This window comes from Aphis gossypii, chromosome X, assembly GCF_020184175.1.
Source record: "Aphis gossypii isolate Hap1 chromosome X, ASM2018417v2, whole genome shotgun sequence".
NCBI lineage: Eukaryota > Metazoa > Arthropoda > Insecta > Hemiptera > Aphididae > Aphis > Aphis gossypii.
Window position 1 is genome coordinate 23824334 of NC_065533.1, and position 23289 is coordinate 23847622.

Sequence of the window (23289 nt, forward strand, 5' to 3'; positions counted from 1 at the left end):
TTGGTTCCTTTGAAAAAAAAAATTACTGAAGTTTCAAATAACTCAAAAACGCACACTAACATTATTTTAGAAGAATCAAAAACCATAGAAGTAACTAATATTTAAATATTATAGAAGAATTTGGTGATTTAGAAAAAATTATGATAGCATTGAAATTTTCAATAATGAAATAAACACAACTTTGGAAGATAAAAAAACTTTAAATTATAGAGAGTAAAAAAATATCTCCAAATTATTAAAACATTTAAAATTCAACAAATATAAAATTAAAACCCTAATGGAAGTGAAATAGACTTAGGCCCGTTCTTACAATCTAAAAATAATAATGCCAATTTTGTACCAAATAGTGAAATATAGCTCTACAGCTATATTTACAGCACTTCATATTATTTTAACAGTGCTTACATCAGTCTTATTAGGTGAACGGAGCTTTTACAAATTAAAAATAATTAGAAATTTTTTGAGGTCTTCTATGAACCAAGAAAAGTCAAGTGATATTGCTATAATATAAATTTAAAAAGAAGTGATGATAAATACTGAGTTCAAAATGTATTCATTGATTTTTCATACGGAAATAAATCTTGTAAAATAAATTACATATTTTTTTAATTTTATAAATTATATATTTTCAATTAATAATTTAATAATTATTATTAACTTAAAGGTTTAAGTCTAAAATACCAGTTTGTAATATAAACACCATTATTTAATCAATATGATCACGCAGTCAACAATTATTCAATAGCCAAGTTATAGTTCATTTAATATTCTGATGTATTATTATTATTATATTTACATATTTATTTATGATATAACATCATGGTTTTGATGGATAGAGAGCTCCATATTATAAATAAGGAACAAACAAAAACACAATGATGAAAATAAGAAAATAGTAAATACTATTTAACAATAGTTTACAACTGCGGCAAAAATTAGTATGATACTAGGATAGTAAATATATGAGGAGATATCTAACATTTAAAAATTAAAAATTGTATGTGTTATAATATATGTATAAACTTTTGACCCACCTAGGGATGATGATAATTTTTGTGGCCCTCGAATAAAAGAATTAAGAGACCCCTGTTATATATCTAGGGTTGAACTTGATTTTGTGATAACTTTTAAGTGTAACATAGACAGTCTTAGTATATTATACATCAGCAATTTATACTTTATTAGACCATAAAACATTAACTTACAAAATAATTTATATATATATAAATGTAGAATACAATTTTTAAATTATCAAATAACATAAATTATCATTGCAAAATTACATTATAAATTACATTACTAATTATTATAACCTTGTGATTTTTTTTAGATATTATTTTTTTTTGTCAGGAATCATAGTTTACTGTTTAGTTACCATTATAAAAATACTTTTCACTAGATATTTGTAAATAATCTAAATATATGGTGGAATAAACAAAGCAAAAAAAGACAATAAAACAAAATTACATAACTTGAATTCAATTACACAACTTAAAAAAATAATAACTTGACCACAAATGTTACAAAACGATAGAATAGTTGAAGAAGTAAACCAAATATAGACTATTTCTATCAGTTAACTATAATATGAATTAATAATAATACTTAAAAAATCATTTTAATCACATTATAGGATACTTGGTTATTTGCTAACAGAAATTACATGGAATTACTTCCAAATTTCTCCAACCTTTTTAACCTAATGACTCTCTGCTGTTCAGTTTCTTCTGGAAGCAATTGATCTTCACTGCCACTGCTGCTGCTAAATATTTCAAATATTGTTAATATAAATAAATTATTTACTCATATGTTTTGTAATCCATTAAAATTTAAATAAATGTTAATAAATGAGTATTAAAAATAACTAATATTAATATACAACATATGTTAATTATTTTAATAATAATTTTTAATACCTAATTTTAAATTTGGCAATTTAAAATAAAACTAAATAAAAATAATTAATATTTAATTTTCATCCAGTGCATAGTATAGACCTAACACCGATATGATATTAAAGCTCAGTCTTTGGCAATATTTATTAAATTTGTATTCTTTAATTTAATTTAGGTGTTATATAAGATAAAAAAACTGTAAAAATGCATAAATAAACGGGTTTAAAATATAAATTTGTTAACAAAATTAAAGATATGCAAAAGATTAACAACTGATAATACAGTAAAAAAATAAAAAACTATACATGTATAATATGCATGATTATGATAAAAAGTTTCTAGGTGTACAGAGTACGTAAAAAAAAAGGAGTGAGTCGAAACTAGAAAACACTATGTAATATTTATAATTTTGAAACAGTTTGTAAAAATATTTAATAATTAATAATGATTGATACAATAATCATTTTTTTTTTATAATGTAAAAATAATAAGTATATAGTATATAATACTAATAAGTAATAATATAACATTAAAAGCAATGGTGGTATTAAAATATCGCTTAACCTTTAGAGTACACAGGGCAGTGGTGAGAGGTCAAGGGGTATAAAAAACTAATTATAAAATTAACAAAAATCAACTTTCTTTAATTTTAAATAATTTTTTTACATATATATCAATAATATTCAAAATTTAAATTTAATTTAATTGCAAAAAATTGTAAAAGTTGTTGTCTAATTCAAAATATATGTTTTTGGAAGTAGTATCCAGTTACCAACCTAGTTTGTACTATTGACATAAGATAGGTCTATTTTTGAAAAAAAACAACCAGGATCAAATCTCAACTTTTTTTTTAAATTTTAGTTTTTTTATAGTTGTTCTAAAGAAGAAACAGTTAAATCAGAATAATGCTCTACGCATTAATAATCAAATATTATTATATAAATAACAGTTAATTAATTTTTGAAGTTTAATAAAAAAAATACACCAAGTTTTCAGTGATCATTGATCATAACTGAAAATTATAAATTTTGAATTATCATAAATACCTAGTAACTCCTCCTCCACTACCGGCATTAGAATCAGTTTCAGAAGAAACATTACTTGGTGGTCTAGTTTCCAATTGTTCATCATTTTCTGTAGAATCTGAAGTTTTAGTTTCACTGTTCAAATTTGAATCAGTACTATCAAGACTGGAAAATAAAATAATTAATATAACATGATTGTTATTATTAAAACATTTAAAAATATTATGGTACCAAATTGTAAAAAAGAAACTAAAAAATAACTAAATTATAATACTAAATAATTTTAGATTATGAATGGAAGAATGATTGTATTGGTTTTACTATGGAGGCATCACCTTTTTAAATAGTAAAAATAATTTGATTTTAAACTTTTAAGATGGTTTATAACATACCTGATGCTTTGAAAAGATTGTAAGTAAAAAAATAATCACTTTTAAAAATACCCGAAAAACATAAGGATAAATATGAAAAACTGGAATTATTACACAAATCAAGTTTATGAAATCAATATCAATTTTAAAAATGAATTATTAATGTAGACTTGAAATGTTTACCAAATAGTTATACAACATTTACTGGAACATTTACTAATAGATTTCAGTTCTTAATGTGTTATTCATAGATACAGAGATTTTTGACACTTGGAAATTTAAAACTCGATTTTATATGAGTTGATCATACCACAATTATCACAAAAATTGGAGTATAATTCTTTTTAATAAGCATTTAAAGTTTAAAAATTCTAAGAAAATCATTAAAATAAAATGTGGCAATCTTTTGTGATTTTTATTAATAAAATATCTCATGAAATCATGACTATAAATTTAGCAAAAAACAAAAAAAATTTGATGACATTGGATATTCAAATGTATACTAACTGTTTATTGATTTTTTGTTAGTATGTGATTCTTATAAAAATATTAATTATAAAAAATAAATTCAACTAAAACAATACTGTCAATACTACTATTAAAACAATACCTACTTATATACATAATACAATTTTGAATTTTTTAGTTTAATATTTTTAATGTTGATACAAATAATATGTATGTTAGGTCAAAAAGTTTGGAAATGTAATACAACATAATTAAGTTAAGCAAATTAAAAATTTAAAAAATATATGGACAATTGGACAAAAACTATGGTTTTTTTTTTACAAATTTTTGTACATATTTTAGTAACTTTATTATAATTCAAAAATATTATTTATGGAAACTTTTATAAATATCATTATATTTTATTACAAACAATGGTACTTCAAAAAATATTTAATTAATTTTAAGGTATTGACTGTATTTAACAAGAATAAATTCATACCAATTTTCTGTAACTGTAAGTTGGTACAAACTAAAAAGTTAACAATAATATATAATATACAATTATTATAATAAATGCAATATTTTTGGTAAAAATGGATTCATTCTATCACATTATAATAGTAATGGAAGTATAATATAATATAACAAATTTGGTAAAGAAGGCTAACAGACTATTTCCATTCAGAGTAGTTTTTTTGACATCTACTATACAATACAAAATAATAAGATAAAATTACAACAAGATAAAATATAATATTGAGGAACAGGATGTGAATCTTCTGCAACATTTTATTAGTTTGTAATATTATACATGTAAAAATAAGCCTATCAGAAGATGTGTAAGCTTCCAACTTTTTATGCACATAACTGAACACAATTTAATTTGTTGTAATTATAACTACTTATATTTTTATATTACTATATAGTAGTCTAAATGTTTTTTTAATTTAATATTACTAATATCTTTGATTGAATTTTGTAAAATCCAAAATATATACATATAATTAAGAAATATAAAGAATTTAAAATTATTTACCCAGCTACAAGACATGCTGAAGAATAATGATTCATCATCACAACAGCAGCATCCAACATACATTTTATATCAGTAATGTATTTAATGCGTGCTAAACATCCTTGTCTTGTATTTTGTTCCATTAGACGTAATTCTTCATCAGTTAGTGTGTCCAAATTGGGAGGTATATTTGGTGGCTGGATTGCAATCCCTTTTATTAAGAAAATATTTAATTAATTTAAATATTAAGCAATTAATGAAAAATATTGTTTGTAAATTTTTTAACAGATTTTTTATTAATAAAATTTATAGATGAGTAATAATAATAATTTTTTTCATGTTAATTTTATAAAAAGAATACTAGGTTTAGTTTCCCAAACCTTATTGAGTTAGCTATTTATCATAATATTGTGTATTTGTATGGGACGTGGGTGAAAGGTAGTATATACCTTTTTGACAATTTTAAAACAAAAATTATTTTGTTTTGTGTTCTGCTTGTCTAATCTAAGATTAACAATGATTGACATACATCAGCAACCAATTAGAGTAGTCACAAGAGTCTTACCGTTTAGATAGCTTAATATGCATATGCAAAGATAGATCAACTTAATTGAACAGAAGAACAGAATAAATACATCCCATTTTTTTTTTTTTTGTAGAATAATAATTTAAGTAGAATTACATTTATCTTTTTAGCAAATAAAAGTAATTCAAAATTAACTTACCACCGACAAATGGTAAATTAAGTGGAATCTGAGGTATATTTGTAAATGGTAAATTTGAAGAATTCGAAGAACCTGGCATATCATCTAATTAAAAAAAATAAATAAGTATTAAAGAGTATTAAATGTTGTTATCACTAAAATTTGGAATTTTAATTACTGAATAATGATGGCAGCCTAATTCCACCACCTAGTCCTGCTGCATTCATAAATGCATCCCATGATTCATTCATATTATTTGGTTCAGGTATACCATTATTTGAATTATCATTGTTGTTGCCATTAACTTCATCAATAGATATTGGTCGTTGTTGAAATGCGTATGGTCTAAATTGATACTGTAGTGGTGTTTGATTATAATAGGTATTTCCGCTACTTCCTGCTTGACCAGGTGATACATGTAAATGATTACTAGTATTCGATCCACGACTGTTATCAGTAGCAGAAGATGATGGAGCTGCATTAGTTAATGGTGTTTCCTGAACTGTCCTGCCAAGATTTGATGTTGGTGGTGCAGGAATGTTAGAATTCTGAGTTGTTGGAGGTGTTGGGCGCAAAATATCTAATCTACAAGTAGGACATGTTTGATGGCGTTGGAACCAGCTACGTAGACATGAAGTATGAAATATATGATTGCATGGTAATTTTTTTGCAGCTAAAAATAATTATATTGAAACCATGAGAACATTTTAATAAAATATTATAATATTAAAATTTATTTTATTTTAATAAAATAGAAAAAACTATTGTTATATTGTATGTTTATAACTATTATAAGGTACATATAAAGTTGAAAATTACCTGCAGCTGTCATATCTTCACGACATATAATACACACATTTTCAATGGCTTGTAAATCTTGTGATGTGGCATCTGGGTATAAAGTATTCATATTATGTATTGCTCTACGAGAGAGAACAAGGTCTTGGAATACTTTTTTGAAATTTCTATAAAATAATTATGTTCATGTTTTAATTTTGTTAATACAATTTAGAAAAACAAGCTCTACAATTCGTTTTTTGAGCAACATTCATATATGTTTTCTTAAAAGAATAAATGACATATGTACTATGATAAAGTTTAAGTTAATAATGTAGGTAATTTTATTTTGTTTCTAAAATAAGCATAAATTTTATTGTGAAGTTTTTCTTAAGAATTTATACTTAATGTTATTAGTTATACTGAAATAGTAGAGCATATTTATAAAATGTATTGTTTAAATTATTTTATTTTTTTTACCTTAGTGTATGATACATTGGTCGAAAAGCAAATAGTGGTATTGTGTATGTTCGTATCATGATTATAAGGAAAACCACATACATCACAGCTTTACACAACCCTAATTAATCATATTATACATAAATGAGTAAAAATGGTTAAAATAATCAATACTTAAAACTAAGGTACTTTAAAATGAAATAATACTTATTAAGGAGACTACAGTCAGTTTTTAAAGACAATTGATATGAAAATATTTTAATGTCTAATGTCTATACCCAATTCAAAATAAGACAATGACGCAGCGGAAACAAATCTCCGTCCGTAACAGTCAGACGCTTAGTCTCCACCTAGTCAAACAATTCAGATCAAGTATATTAGCGCTGCTGAACGAGGCCACGCCCATGCACAACTTGGCTGCTGGATCAGGGTCTTATTTTGAATTGGGTATAGTCAGTTTATAGTAAGTAAATTTACAAGTCAGTGATAATAATTTGGAAATGTTATCAGATTATCATACATATAATTAGTATTATTTATATTTAATGGTTCATATATAATCGGTGGACTTCTGAACACAAAAACACAATAATGATTATTAATACTATTTTCAAACCACTCATAACAATATAAAAATGATATTAATTGACAAATCTATAGGAATTAAAATTGATTGAACAGATTTTGATTTTGACATATTAACAATTAACATTGTTCATTATGTAATAACCGAAGCAAATTTTTAATATCAAATATTTAAATAATAATATATAAATTTATAATAAAAAATAAAACACAGGTTTTATATTTATTGATAATTTGGTAGAAAAACAAAAATCTATTAAAAATTGCTTCAGCTAAAAAATAATTAAACTGATAATATATCAAAATAGAATTTCAAAATTAAAATTTATCAAACCAAAATCTTATTGTTTTTTCAGGTGATTAATTCTTACTATAACATTTTTGTATGACTGTTATCCCCTTAAACTTAATTTTTATTCGGAAATGGATCAGAAAATATATTTTAAATAATCTTACCAATAAAAAATTCAAGGTATAGCAGGAGGACAGCTTTACTTTCCCAAAAAGTGTCACTATGTACATCTACTGCATGCAATATATACTTGAACCCTGCATTAGCTGCTAATGTAATGAGTAATGCATATTCAAATCCAAATACTAATTGCACTGATGGGCCTTTGGCCATTGTAGTAGTGTATGCATCATGAATGAAATATAAGTCACCCAATGTTAAGATGAATAATAGCACTATTTAAAAACAATTTCAATTATTAAAAGTAAATATATAAACAAATAAATATATTACTTACACCATATGCGCAAATGAAATATATATGATATAATAGGAGTACGTTCCATCTAAAAATATAAAAATAGTATAAATAAAGACAAAATAACAAAATAATTATAACATAAAAACATATTAACATACATAATCTACTCGATCTTCTGCCAACCAATGAAAACATTTTAGGAATAATAATAAAGTAAATAGAGCTACAAATTTGGGACTCAGGTCATCTTTAAAAATTGTAAATGCTAAACATGTTTCTGTCACAGCATACCAGGCCTTTTCAATTAAACGCTAAAAATATAAATACATCAACAAAACAATTTAATCTTATAAATCTTTGAAGTTTATTATAAAAATGTAAAATATACAAAATAAATACCTCTGATTCTGCAGGGCGTAATGAACCAAAAAATAATTTACCGGTTAATTTCCCAATTAAATAGACAGCTACTAAAGCCTGCATATACATTATCTAAAATAAAATAAAAAAACAAAAATCAATAATAATGTATAACTGTTGATACTTATTATAAAACTTAATTATTTTAAAAAAATGAATACAATGTAAGTAGGTAATTATTATTGATTTTTGGTATAAACCAACATCTAAATAAACGTTAAATCTTAAAATAATCTAAATGTTTTGTGTATTTATACTTACTGCCATACTTGGATTAGATTTACATATGTACACAACAGATGGGTAAAATTGTTTCTTTTGACGAAAAGCATTTGCTATTACGCAACTGGACAACACTAGACTTACGGCTACAGCCGTGGTGCTAGTCATTTTTGCAGCGGCCGCAGCCGTGGTTGTACTCATATTGTAACGGCTTTCTATCGGTCAAGAAGGAAAATTAATTAAAATAATGACGTTTACGTGTACGCGTACATATAAGATGTAATACCGTCAATTATTAGTTATTTACCCGATAATTCAACCTTTTAATTAAAAACAAACGGAATAGCTCTCGGTCGATTTTACGCACTATGTTTAGTAAATAATATTTTATTTAAATTACACTTTATAGGTAATATGTTTTAGCTTTAGCATTAAAATGTAACGATTAAAACTACCAAACTGTTCTGTTGTCACTATTTTACAGCCTATGGACGAAGTGCACGTCAACTCAACAACATCAATACTGTTATCATTTTTATGTTAGCCTTCAAGTAAATAGTATTATCACTTATCACTTATCAGTTTGCTCTTATTTATGATCATATCATGATTAGTAGATTACAAACCGTGTATTGTGTAAGTGCGTGAGCTGTTGTAAAGTTGACAAATTTTGTTAGAATTAGTAATGGTTGTAAACACAACAATACATAAGTATTGTTTGTTCTCTATAAAAATAATAAAATAAAATAATAATAAATATCAAAGTAGGACATGTTTTTTTAATACAGTGTACTATCGGCAACTCGAAGTTCGCGGGGAAAAAAAACTTCGACTTATTAAAAATTTCGAGTTATCAAAAAATAATAAAATATACATACCAGTACCTACATATTATTTTTAAAGAATTGGTCCAAAGGTTATTGTTTATTTTTTTATTTAAAATAATATTGTTTTCTCTATAATTTTTTAAATAATCGAGGGTTTAAATAAATCTTCCATACCTTCAGGCTTCAATCTCCATTGATTATGTTACGTAATTTTTCTTAAGCAAGTGTCGCTTTTTTACTTGTGATGATACTACAAGGTTCTATTTACGGGTCTTCGACTTCTTTATTATTGTCCAATATATCAGAGACGATATAGTCTTATACTCTTATATGTATAGTAGGTACTCTACATGTATTTAGTTCTAAATTTGAATAAGAAAATTCGAGATATCAAAATCTTATTTAATTAATTTTCGAGTTAACAAGATTATTTTAACATTATTATTGTTATTTGAAGGGGAATTTTATTTATTCAAAATATCGAGAATTTCGAGTTATAAAGGTTTGAGTTAACGAGAGTCGTCTGTATATTATTATATGCATTTCAATACCTACATAAATTATGACTTATTTGTTTATTAATCTTTATAATACCTACTCAACATTTTATATAAATAATTATTTTTGTATACTAATTGTCATGGTAAATTATAGAATTTTATTTTATTAATCAAATATACAGATAATTCATTATTTTATCTACTGTTTTGGGTAGAAATGTGAAATTTCAAAAGAATAAATAAAAAGATAAGTTATAGTCAATAGTCATTCAAAACATATTTAATAGGTACATCTGCATATTCTGGACATGTTAAATAATTAGGTGGCAAAAAATTGAAATTAAACTTTAAAGATTTGGAATTCAATACTATGTTGCGTGAATATATTAAATTTACTCATTGATTTTGTATTTGTTTGCAATAATCTATCAGCATTTAAAATATGATATTTTGAAGTTAAAAATGTTAAGCAAAGAACAAAGAACTGAATTTCTTTATCTGTTTATCTTGGATCGACAAGACAATATAATGAATAAAAATGATTTTCAAGGAGTTAAATCATTAAAACAATTTTTTTTTGTGTAACCAAGTCTTGCTTTATTACTTGTTGCTTAGATTTAAGTTATATAATACTGCTATTTGGAGCAGTTTCATCGACCGACCTATCAGTTATAATGAATAAGTAACTTTTCAATAGCTACCTATATCCATTTTATATTTTAACATTTTAATTGTTATTAATAACAGTGTAACACTCTGTATTCATGATTTTGTTAATATTTGAACTTCGAATGCTGATAAAATAAAATGTGCCTATGTATTCCTATAATTTTTAACCTACGATAAGAATAAGTAATAACTCTTAAGGAACTTTGTCTTAAATGTCTAACTGTCCTAGTATTTTGACATATAAACATAACCAAAAAATAAATTACCTATCAGCGTCGATAAAAAAAAAAAATAAATAATATTTCAAATGCCTATAAATAGCCATAAAAATATGCAAAATATTTTGAAAATTAAATCATGTAAGAAAAATACTAATCTAAATAACTAGTGAAATTTTCAAGTATCTGTGACTAATACTTTTTGAAAAATAACAAAAATTTAAAATCATTATCGTTACACAATTTCGTAAAAATTTAAAATTCAAACCCTCATAACATTTTTCCTATACTGACTCGAGTTTTTTCTATAGCTATTTTGAAGGAAAACTAATGCAAAACTTTGTATTAAATTTTTCAACTTTAAGAAAAAACACAAAAACTTAAATTAATTTCCATATTCAATTTAGATCTAATAGGTATATAATTTACAATTTGATATTTAAGTATAGGAATAATTACTAAAGTTAATCGGTTAGTCTGTGTTAAAAAAAAGTTAGACAAAAAATCCAATTTTAGTTTTTATTGTCGAGCAAAAAGTCCAAAAATACAAAATATTCTATTAAATTTTTGTTTATAAATATATAATTTAGTATATTTATGTATAATAAAATATAATTTATATTTTTTTAAATTTTAATTAATGTATTTTAATTTTAAACTGTAACTAAAAATAAGAAAATAGAAAAAATATAGGTAATAATATAATATACTGGGTAATTCTTTTATCAAACAACATGATTACCTATTTCAAAAAGAATTGACTTTTTTCAAATTTTTTTTTTTTAAATTTAAGATCCATACTATACTAAAACTGTAGAACTGCTCCATATTTTCACTCTTATATTTATTTAGTAAACTAATTTAACTTTTGATTTTTTAATGATAACCTATATATTCCAATACTTATTATTTGATGTACTTTTATTGTTTTGTTAGATCTGAAAAATGTTATTATTCAATTATCCTTGTTGATAATAGGTAGCACATTATACTTGGCGCATCCTGATAAATACCAGAAACACATACAAAGAGACCCAGCCACTACTGCAGTCACAACTACTTACAGCTTTAAAGGAGTATATACTGTCAAATGTAATTTTTTCACGCAGGTTTTGATTTGAAAAAATAAAGGGATGACAAAAATGAATAATAATAAGGAACTAAACTGTTTTGATTTCCTAACACTACCAAAGAATATAAATAATCAGCTATTAAATTAATTGTAAGAAATTAAGTGAATAAATATTAATCATATTTTGTTTTAAATAGAGAGGAATAACAGCCAAGAAAATCAAGGACAACAACAAAATTCAGCAAAACAGAAATTGAAGAAGTAGAACAATGTGTGACAATCAACAAAACAACAAGCCATAAAACAAGGAAACCAAATATAGACAGAATGGAAAAGAGATTGAGGCGATAAGCAAAATAATATTTTGTTTTAAAGCTACATAAATCATAAAATTACCAAGCTCTAACAAACTAATAATATAATTAATACATAAAATGTACCAGTAAGATTTAAAAAAAATCAAAATGATATTTCCTAGTATAATAAGGTGTAGAATCCAACAAATTGAATTTTTATATAGCTAATAAATAACTCAGTTTTCATTTTAAACATCTGAAACTAAAACCACAAGAATCATGTTTAAATTTAGAGTATAAATAAAATTATTTATTAATTAATATGTTTATTTTAAATTTAAAAAGTGTATAATCTTTTTTTTTTTACTATTAATTTTCATGTAAATATACAATTATCAATTTCATATTGCTAGTTAAAAACTAATTTTACATCTTAAATCTTTGAAACAATAATCACTAGATTGAAGGTTAAATGCTTTCTATAAATAATATTAATTATTAAATAAAATGTTTATTTAAAATTTAAAGAAATTTAAATCGTATTTTAACTGTTAATTTTCATGAAAATATACAATTTTCAATTTCATATTGCTAATTAAAAACTAATTTTACATCTTAAATCTTTGAAACTATAATCACAAGATTGAAGGTTAAATGCTTTCTATAAATAATATTAATTATTAAATAAAATGTTCATTTTAAATTTAAAAAAATTATAATGGTATTTTAACTATTAATTTTCATGTAACAATACAATTTTCAATTTCATATTGATAATTAAAAACTAATTTTACACCTTAAATCTTTGAAACATTAATCACTAGATTCATGGTTAAATGCTTTCTATAAACAATATTAATTATTAAATAAAATTTTGATATGAAATTAAAAAAAAAAAAATATCCTATTTTTTAGTTTATATATATTATGTAAACATACACTTTCCATTTTTATATTGTTAATTAAAATTAAATTTTCCAATTCAAACAATTGAAATTAGAACTTTAAGAATCATGGTTAAATTTAGAGTACAAATGATATTATAAATTAAATAAAATGTTTATTTAAAATTTAAAAAAATTAAAATCGTATTTTAACTGTTAATTTTAATGAAAATATACAATTTTCAATTTCATATTGCTAATTAAAAACTAATTTTACATCTTAAATCTTTGAAACTACAATCACATTATTCATGCTTAAATGCTTTCTATAAATAATATTATTTATTAATTTAAATGTTCATTTTAAATTTAAAAAAATTATAATGGTATTTTAACTATTAATTTTCATGTAAATATACAATTTTCAATTTCATATTGCTAATTAAAAACTAATTTTACATCTTAAATCTTTGAAACAATAATCACTAGATTGAAGGTTAAATGCTTTCTATAAATAATATTAATTATTAAATAAAATGTTCATTTTAAATTTAAAAAAATTATAATCGTATTTAAACTGTTAATTTTAATGAAAATATACAATTTTCAATTTCATATTGCTAATTAAAAACTAATTTTACATCTTAAATCTTTGAAACTATAATCACAAGATTGAAGGTTAAATGCTTTCTATAAATAATATTATTTATTAATTTAAATGTTTATTTTAAATTTAAAAAAATTATAATGGTATTTTAACTATTAATTTTCATGTAAATATGCAATTTTCAATTTTATATTGCTAATTAAAAACTAATTTTACATCTTAAATCTTTGAAACTATAATCACAGGATTGAAGGTTAAATGCTTTCTATAAATAATATTAATTATTAAATAAAATGTTCATTTTAAATTTAAAAAAATTATAATCGTATTTTAACTGTTAATTTTAATGAAAATATACAATTTTCAATTTCATATTGCTAATTAAAAACTAATTTTACATCTTAAATCTTTGAAACTACAATCACAGGATTGAAGGTTAAATGCTTTCTATAAATAATATTAATTATTAAATAAAATGTTCATTTTAAATTTAAAAAAATTATAATCGTATTTTAACTGTTAATTTTAATGAAAATATACAATTTTCAATTTCATATTGCTAATTAAAAACTAATTTTACATCTTAAATCTTTGAAACTATAATCACATAATTGAAGGTTAAATGCTTTCTATAAATAATATTAATTATTAAATAAAATGTTCATTTTAAATTTAAAAAAATTATAATCGTATTTTAACTGTTAATTTTCATAAAATATACAATTTTCAATTTCATATTGCTAATTAAAAACTAATTTTACATCTTAAATCTTTGAAACTATAATCACAGGATTGAAGGTTAAATGCTTTCTATAAATAATATTAATTATTAAATAAAATGTTCATTTTAAATTTAAAAAAATTATAATCGTATTTTAACTGTTAATTTTAATGAAAATATACAATTTTCAATTTCATATTGCTAATTAAAAACTAATTTTACATCTTAAATCTTTGAAACTATAATCACATTATTCATGGTTAAATGCTTTCTATAAATAATATTAATTATTAAATAAAATGTTCATTTTAAATTTAAAAAAATTATAATCGTATTTTAACTATTAATTTCATGTAAATATACAATTTTCAATTTCATATTGATAATTAAAAACTAATTTTACACCTTAAATCTTTGAAACATTAATCACTAGATTCATAGTTAAATGCTTTCTATAAACAATATTAATTATTAAATAAAATTTTGATATGAAATTAAAAAAAAAAATATATCCTATTTTTTAGTTTATATATATTATGTAAACATACACTTTCCATTTTTATATTGTTAATTAAAATTAAATTTTCCAATTCAAACAATTGAAATTAGAACTTTAAGAATCATGGTTAAATTTAGAGTATAAATGATATTATTTATTAATTAAACTAATTATTTTAAATTTAAAAAAATTATAATCGTATTTTAACTGTTAATTTTCATGTAAATATGCAATTTTCAATTTTATATTGCTAATTAAAAACTAATTTTACATCTTAAATCTTTGAAACTATAATCACAGGATTGAAGGTTAAATGCTTTCTATAAATAATATTAATTATTAAATAAAATGTTCATTTTAAATTTAAAAAAATTATAATCGTATTTTAACTGTTAATTTTAATGAAAATATACAATTTTCAATTTCATATTGCTAATTAAAAACTAATTTTACATCTTAAATCTTTGAAAAAATAATTACTAGATTCATGGTTAAATACTTTCTATAAATAATATTAATTATTAAATAAAATTTCGATATGAAATTTAAAAAATATAATATCTAATGTTTTAGATATTATATGTGTAAACACTCTAAACTTTAGTTCCTTGTAACTATATCTTTAGAAGACAGAAAGTCTGAATCGAATCTTGTGATATTTTATCATAATTTGATTGTTCAGCTATTATAAATAATTTAACTATTATAAAGTATAAACTATGTATAATTTGCCCCCAGAAATGTCAATTATAAAAATTTCCAAATAATTAACTAAAATTGAATATATCATGAAAATGCGTAATTTAACTTTCAATTTAAAATTTCTTAAATTTTATTAAGAGAAAAATGTTATACTTTAATGTTTGGTAGTGTTTTTAATTTCTACAAAGATGAAGTTGTTTAAAAACAAATTAATAGAACAAATTATATATTAACTAATAACAACAAGAATTATAAAGTATATTATTTGTGTATAGTGTATTGTATATAGGTACCTACAGTTATACAAGATACAATGATTAGCGTTTGGTAAACAAAATATAGAATTTATAGTATGAATGTATTATACATTTATTCTATTATATAAAATAAATTGAATGGATACTTACTTGATATAATAGATTCTGCTTTTTTTTTTTTTACAATAATACAATCATCGTATTTAATACGTATTTTGTATATTTTCATCCATTTTAAGAAAAAAAAACCATTACTAAAATATAATATTTTTAATTTGCGCACGCCTCAAACGCTGCATACAAAACGCGAGTGAATTGTAATGGAATTACCTACTACTCAGTAAACAAATATATGAGTATTAAACGTATTATATACGTCCCTATATGGTATACAAATACCAAAATTACGTATAATACACGTGAATATTTTGTTGATTATTAGTCTATTTTAAGTACCTATAATTTTGGGTCAAAAGCTATTTAACGTTCTTCGTGTTCTATACGTAACAAACTTAATTTATTCGGCTTATAAAATACGTACCTATAGATAATTTAATATAAATATTCTGAATATTCAACGATATTTCGTTTAATTCCGATGTAAACACGGTAGAATAACCGAATATTATTCGTGTATAATTAGTATAAAATAAGAATATATTTCGTGTAACTAGTATAGGATACGAATATTATTCGTATATTACTATGACAGGGTACCTAGTAATTTATTTTGAGAAGGGAACTAAATAAAATTATTTTTAAATAAAGATTACAAATCATGGATGATGGATGTATTCACTATTCATGAGGAAGATAGAGTATAGATTCTAATAACATCTAAATTATAACAGGTAGATATTGACCACGGATTAATATAATTAATATAAGTATACTAATTCGTGATATTGATGTATTAATTGTTGTATTCCTTCTACTATTTTTTACACAGCTATAATTTGATCATTAGATAAATGAGTTGAACCACAAGAACTACCACGAGTACTCCTGATAAAAAACTTAATATTTGTTTCATTATTCTGTAGCGTGCCACGTTTGAGCAATAGTAATTGCTAGATGTAGTGGTTGAGGTTGATTAGTTGAAAAAATAAAGTTCGATGAAATATTTCTAAAGTGTTTTATTATTAAGAAAATAGTCTATGTCTAAATAATTAAATAAATTAAACTATGAAAAATATTTTAAGTCCAAAAGACACAATTATTGCACTGGGTGACGTGAAGGTGCTCGCTCTAACTCTGGTAAATCACGTTTGAAATGTGCCTATTCAGGACCCCCTTATATACTGTCCAGAGATCCCCGCGATACCGACTGGTCCCTGCTGGTCAGTGGCACTTGTGGCCTTCTCCTTCCCACGCTCTGCGTCAATCGTATAACGATGTGCGTCAATCATATATCTATGACTTCCTGAAAAATTATAAGCGTGCGTGCGATGATGCTGTGATTAATTGGGTCACAGATGACGATTTACCCACGTGTCTTTGCATAATTATTTGCTATAGGTACACGATTTCTCACATTTAACAAATTCGTGCGTGATTTGATTATTCACACTTTTGGTTTTTAACTTATTTGGTTATTATGATCTACGTTTCGCTACCTATATGTATTATATTTAGTATATGAAGCATCGGAGCACGTTGCAATACCTAGGCAACACAAGTGCATGTTATCCAAAGGAATACAAGATACAAGTCCCAAACCAGGAATAATGAGTAACGGTGAAATACTTTTATAGTTACAGTATAGTCTATGGTAAAAATTAAATAATAAACAACAGAAAATTAAATTGAAATCATAAAGTTATCAGTAATTCAAATTTGGCGCATAAATTCTTATCAAATCAATCGGGTTTGTTTCTCCCAGAAATTTCACAATTCCTGATAAAGCAATACGATTGATTACCTCCCCTACAGCGAATTGATTAACTGCTGTATTTAGGAACAATTTATTCCAGCGGATTATCAATCTGCCGAGTTTCGGAACATAAGGAGAGTTTCCATTTACTACCTTACGGCTTACATGTTATGCCCTCATGAGCTAATCGTTTTTTTCCGGTTCGTATTTGCTCTTGCGTGACAATTGACAAAAAAGTCTACTTAGACGTCAATAGTTTGCAAAATTCTACTTAAGAGCTTAAGTATAGAATGATTAAGAACAGTACACTTAGAGTGTACATAAGAGTACACTTAAGAGTACATTAGCTACGTGCAAGTGTGCGCTGTGTGTGCATGAATCGAAACACTCCAGTGAAAATTCAAAAGGTTGGTAATTTTAATTTATAATTAATACAAATTATTATAATTATGTTGCAAAATTTTTCTTGTTTTTTTTCTCTTGTTTTAAACTGTTTGTTTATAATATATTTTGTCATGCAAGCATCGTGCATCGTATTTTTGTATAGAAATATGAACATCTTAATCCTTCATCGGGTAAGCAGCGCTCCCGGTGGAAATCACAAGAGGTGTACATTTTTCAATCAGTTTATAATCTCTGAAGGTGTTTACACCTCTATATATGCACCTTGGTTTTGTGATAATAGTTCCACCTTTTTGATTGTGTAAATAAAAAAATGCCATAAACTGTTGTATACAACTTTACTACTGGCCACAAAACCGTTTATATTTTCCTTCAGATAATTCTCTCAGATTGAGGTTAATGTTTAAATTTTTGTAAAAGGTTCGTCAAAATGTGAATTATTCAAATATTATATGTTCTTAGTTTCTTTATTTTTTATAAATTAAAATTAGTAATATTTATTATAAAAATTATAGTGAAAAGTGATCTAAATATTTGTAATAATTATTGATACTTATAAGCAATACCATTACTATGATAATGATGTTCTAAGTAAAAGTTAGAATTATTACTATTTATTATAGTATGTTTCTTATTGTTAATTATTATAGTGAACTAAATTATCCAGAAGTGGATGATTATTAAATAAACATTTATAATGGCAGCAGTTCAGACAGAAATGATTTTGGATCATGAATCGATAATGGATAAATATCGTTCCGATATTACATTGTTAACGGATCCAAATGTTGAAGATGAACAAAAATTAGAAATTGTTCAAACTTTGAATGAAAACTTTGAGGTAAACATTTATCTTTTATTATAGGAAAGAAATAATAATTTCTTTATCATATTAGTAAATGTTGTTACCATTGACTGACTATATATTTTATTGTGGATGTATAAAGATTATTATTTTCAAATATACATAAATAAGGTTTCAAATAAGGTGAGCATTAACTATTAGTTTATTTTCTAATCAACTCATGAACTTTTCTAATTTAATTTACAGTTAAAATAACAAAATAACTTAGCTTTTCTCAGTTGATTTAAAATAAATCTATCAAGTTAAAAACATTTTGAAATTTTTCGTTTATATATAAATATTACTATATTAGTATAAAATATAATAAATATTTCAATATTATGTAATAAAACATGCAAATAAAATGTATAATTAAAGATTTTACCTAAAGTTTTTGTTTTATATATTTAATTATAAAGGTTTTAATTAATTATAAATTATATATTATGTGAGTTACAGTTAGAAATGTTTTTAATAAAATTTATAATTATAAATTACAAATTGACAATTGTTATGTTTTAATGTTATATAACTTAAGGTTATGTACTCATGTTCACATATTATAAAATGTAAATGCTATACGATATAAAAATATATATTTGTTAAATTATTAATTTGAGATGAGTATAGTTTAAATTAATAAATAATAGTAAAGTAAAAGTAAAAATATATATAGTGTACATTATGATAAAACTATAAAAGTTTAATAGAACTGTTTTTTATAATTGATAAATTAGAAACTAGAACGACACATTCACCCTTTATGTGATTTACATAGTAACTAAAAAAAAATAGATTAACTTTTTTTAAATTGAGTTAAGTTAATATTTTTTTTTATATTAACTTTTAATTTATCAAGTTAAATTTATAATTTGTTAACTGTTAACTTTTAACTTACTGATCTTGTATCCTCTTAACTTAACTTAACTTGAGTTAAATATTTTCATTAACTTGCCTACCTTTGTAAATATACAATAAAATAAAAATTAATATTTACTACTTGATTATATACCTACTCTTCATTTATGGAATTATTAATATGATTTACTACGTATTCTTATAGTTCAATTTATGTCATGATTTATTCTTAACTAGTTTAGTGAAATCTATTTTGATAGATTTTTTTTTTAAAATGTTTTTTGTTTTAATATATTTTTTAAGTTAAACTTATTATTTTTTTCCAATCTTATCAAAACTATATTTTTGAACTCAATTGTTCAAATAATATTAACTTAGGTAGGTACAATTTAAATTGTACAATATACATAAAGTTGTTAAAAGTAAATGTTTAAAAGGTTTATAAAATTAGGTTTTTAGGAGACTCACACTTGTTTTTACCAAATTGCAACTAAAAACTAATTAGTGTAAATTTGGTGTGTACTGTAAAAAATCAGTTCATAAGATAACTAAAAACGCTAACCAATTGATTTCTATTAATCAAAATTTTTCAGATAATTGAGAAGTCTCATCAATATCCAACATTTTTAAAACATATGATCAAACATTTTATTCGAATTTTAGTAGACGGAGAACCATATTTTATAGCAGAATATCATATATTTGTAAGTTTTGAAGTACACATGATTAAACAATTATACAATAATATTTATATTTTAAATGGAAACTGTGTCTATAGCAAGTAAGAAAACTGGTGCTAGAAATAATATATAAACTACCATGTAATGAATTTCTAAAACCTCATGTTGATCTGCTTGTAACATTGTGTATGAAGCTCATGGAAACTGATAATGAACAAAATGGAATTTTATGTATTCGTATCTTTGTTGAGTTACAAAAAAATTTTAGACCACCATATAAGGCTGAAGTAATTTAAAAATAATTTTTAATTAATCAATCCAAATTATATAATGGTTAAAATGTGCATTGTTTGTATAATAGATTCGTAAATTTCTTCAATATACTAAAAAAATTTATTGGGATATACCTGACAACATGGAAAAAATATTTAGTATGAGAACCCAACAAAGACTGCGTATTAATGATTTATCTACAGTTGATATAAGTGAAATTTTGGATAACACATATTATGCAATTGTTATTAATTGTGAAACTTCAGAAAATAATATTGAGACAGTAAGTTTAATATTAAATTATATTAAATAAGTAACTTAAGATTTTAAAACTATTTTATTTTATTCATTATGTAATACATTTATATTTTATTTAGTATAATGTTATTCCTCGAAGCATTTCATCGTTAAAAATATTGCAAGAATTGCCAATATCAATTGTACTTATTTATCAACTTTATAAAGATAATGTTACAAAATACCTTAGTGAAAATATTCCAACCATGATACGAATTATTGCACTACAACCATCAATGCTTTACAAGTATAAAAATAGAATATATAGGATTTTTAATTAACTTTATTCCTAGTTTAATAATTGTATAAAATATTTATAGATCACATTCAAATTACAACGAGGAAATTTTGGTTGAATTGATAGAAACCCAAATAAAAATTTTATCTTGTTTAGCATATATTATTAAGTTGTTTACAGAGATTGTTACTGTTCATTCTACACAGTTAGTTGAAGGAATGATTGGAATGTTAGAATCATCTCCTATGGAAGTTACACATCTTAGAAAAGAATTTTTGATTGCATCAAGACATATTCTGAATACAGACTTACGAATAAGTAAAAAAAAATTGTTGTTATTTAAATTTAAAATTTTTAATTTAATTTTTAATTTTAGAATTTATTCCATATATGGATAAACTACTTGATGAAAATACACTACTTGGTCGAGGATGGACTAATACTGAAAATTTAAAACCATTGGTATACAGTACTATTGCTGATCTTATTCAGCACGTTCAAGTTCATTTGTCATTACCAACAATTGTTAAAGTCATTAATCTTTTTGCAATCAATGTCCATGATCATAGTTTAACTCCTAGGTAAGAGAAAATATAACAATGTAATTAATAAAAACTAAATGTAATTTATAAACAAAATAATATTTCAGTATGCAGTTAGTAAGCTGTAAAGTGTTAATGAATTTAGTAGATTGTATTAGAAAAAAAAATGGTGAAGATGTCCCCGATTTAAAATGCACTCAAGGAGAAACTGTTAGTTTTGATCTTTTAATACGTATAATTCAAGTTAATGTGCTAAAACTCAAAATGGTTTCTAAGTTATACATACCAGCTATTATTTCTAAAAAGTATGTTTTATCAAATAAAATTTATTTACTTTTAAAGATTTAAAATATTTAAATATAAATTACTGCTATAGTACCACTAATACATTGTCAACTGGATCATCTCAAATTCTTGATATTAATGAGGATGTAATTATTGACGACATAATAAAAAGAGAACAAAAAGAGTTAACTAATAGTCCTTGTGGAAAAAAACTTAAAGAAAAAACTAAATATGTGTTTTCTTCATCACCAACAGCTTTATTCTCATTATCAGAGTGTAGGACATTGGTCAAAGTTCTAATTTGTTGTATAAAAACAGCAGCTTGGGGTATTGCTAAAGATAAGGTATATTACTGTTAAGTATTGTATTATTAGTAAACAATTAAGATTAACGATAAACATACATATCTTATATTATTGTTGGTCAATATTCAATTTATTTAATTCTGTTATTAATTCCTATCTATAATTTTTATTATATCATATTATTTTTATCTTCGATTTTAGACTAATAAAGATGATTCGGGAAGTACATTAAAATTACCAGTAAAACCTCAACTTGTAAAAATTTATTTAGGTCTTGTTAAATGGTCTTTACAAGCTATGGATGTGTATATGATAAATCCATTAAATAATCAAAATATCTATGCTAATGTTCTAAGACCACGGTCAAAAGAAGAAAAAGAAGCAATGGACCATTTACGCAGTGTTGTAAGTATTCTTTGAATGTAAACATTAAAAAAACTAACCTCATAATTTTTATTTGTTTAGTTTGTCTTATTGCCTCCGAGCATATTTAAAGAAATATTTTCTACTACAATACCTTATTTTATTGAGCGCGTGGAAAAAAATCATGCTTTAATGTACATAAGTGAATCGCTTTTAAATAATAGCCTCAATACATCTGACACATCTTCCATATTTACAACATTGTTGTTAGAACATTTACTTAGCAAATTAGAAGATATGGGTAATGGAAATTCTGAGCAAAGTAATTTATATTTAAAACTTTTTAAGCAAGTTTTCGACTCTGTTAATCAGTATTCAATTGAAAGTGAACAAACACTTCAACCTTACTTGAATCAAATTGTTAACAGGTAAGTTTTCAAA

General features: G+C 23.2%; 2 protein-coding genes and 1 long non-coding RNA gene across 4 annotated transcripts in view; 2 read left to right on the forward strand and 1 right to left on the reverse strand.

Moving 5' to 3' along the window:
* Positions 1-1154: 1154 nt before the first annotated feature.
* LOC114121260 (E3 ubiquitin-protein ligase synoviolin B-like) lies at positions 1155-9723 on the reverse strand. 2 transcript variants are annotated; one of them, XM_050206439.1, is made up of 13 exons: positions 9638-9723; positions 8676-8851; positions 8394-8486; positions 8153-8305; positions 8031-8079; positions 7738-7968; positions 6718-6817; positions 6280-6425; positions 5639-6133; positions 5482-5565; positions 4778-4967; positions 2942-3085; positions 1155-1762 (listed from the first exon to the last, which is right to left on the reverse strand). In XM_050206439.1, exons 2-13 carry the CDS (start codon positions 8835-8837, stop codon positions 1660-1662), a joined length of 1950 nt encoding a protein of 649 aa, XP_050062396.1. In that variant the 5' UTR covers positions 8838-8851; positions 9638-9723; the 3' UTR covers positions 1155-1659. The 2 variants fall into 2 exon arrangements, with proteins under 2 accessions (XP_050062396.1, XP_027839315.1); XM_027983514.2 differs by lacking the exon at positions 9638-9723 and adding an exon at positions 8944-9094.
* Positions 9228-12486, forward strand: LOC126551998 (uncharacterized). Its single transcript, XR_007605854.1, has 3 exons — positions 9228-9552; positions 11829-11942; positions 12120-12486. It is a non-coding gene; the product is annotated as an uncharacterized LOC126551998 (long non-coding RNA).
* Positions 12487-16663: 4177 nt separating this feature from the next.
* LOC114121267 (transformation/transcription domain-associated protein-like) overlaps positions 16664-23289 on the forward strand; it is a 31052-nt gene continuing 24426 nt past the window's right edge. Inside the window, exons 1-12 of the mRNA XM_050206587.1 lie at positions 16664-18168; positions 18814-19004; positions 20459-20569; positions 20644-20832; positions 20907-21101; positions 21196-21362; positions 21436-21671; positions 21730-21934; positions 22003-22200; positions 22272-22524; positions 22687-22890; positions 22951-23276. Of these exons, the coding sequence (XP_050062544.1) occupies positions 18861-19004; positions 20459-20569; positions 20644-20832; positions 20907-21101; positions 21196-21362; positions 21436-21671; positions 21730-21934; positions 22003-22200; positions 22272-22524; positions 22687-22890; positions 22951-23276 (2228 nt within the window). The 5' untranslated portion in view covers positions 16664-18168; positions 18814-18860. The remainder of the gene's footprint in view (positions 18169-18813; positions 19005-20458; positions 20570-20643; positions 20833-20906; positions 21102-21195; positions 21363-21435; positions 21672-21729; positions 21935-22002; positions 22201-22271; positions 22525-22686; positions 22891-22950; positions 23277-23289) is intronic.

Bases quoted from the DNA above. Each gene is read 5' to 3' on its own strand.
- LOC114121260 (XM_050206439.1), bottom strand. From the start codon at position 8,837: ATGAGTACAACCACGGCTGCGGCCGCTGCAAAAATGACTAGCACCACG. The intron at 8,306-8,393 runs GTATTTATTTTG...TTATATTTTTAG, and splicing joins TACGCCCTGCAGAATCAGAG to CGTTTAATTGAAAAGGCCTG. The intron at 6,818-7,737 runs GTAAGATTATTT...ATGATTAATTAG, and splicing joins ATACCTTGAATTTTTTATTG to GGTTGTGTAAAGCTGTGATG.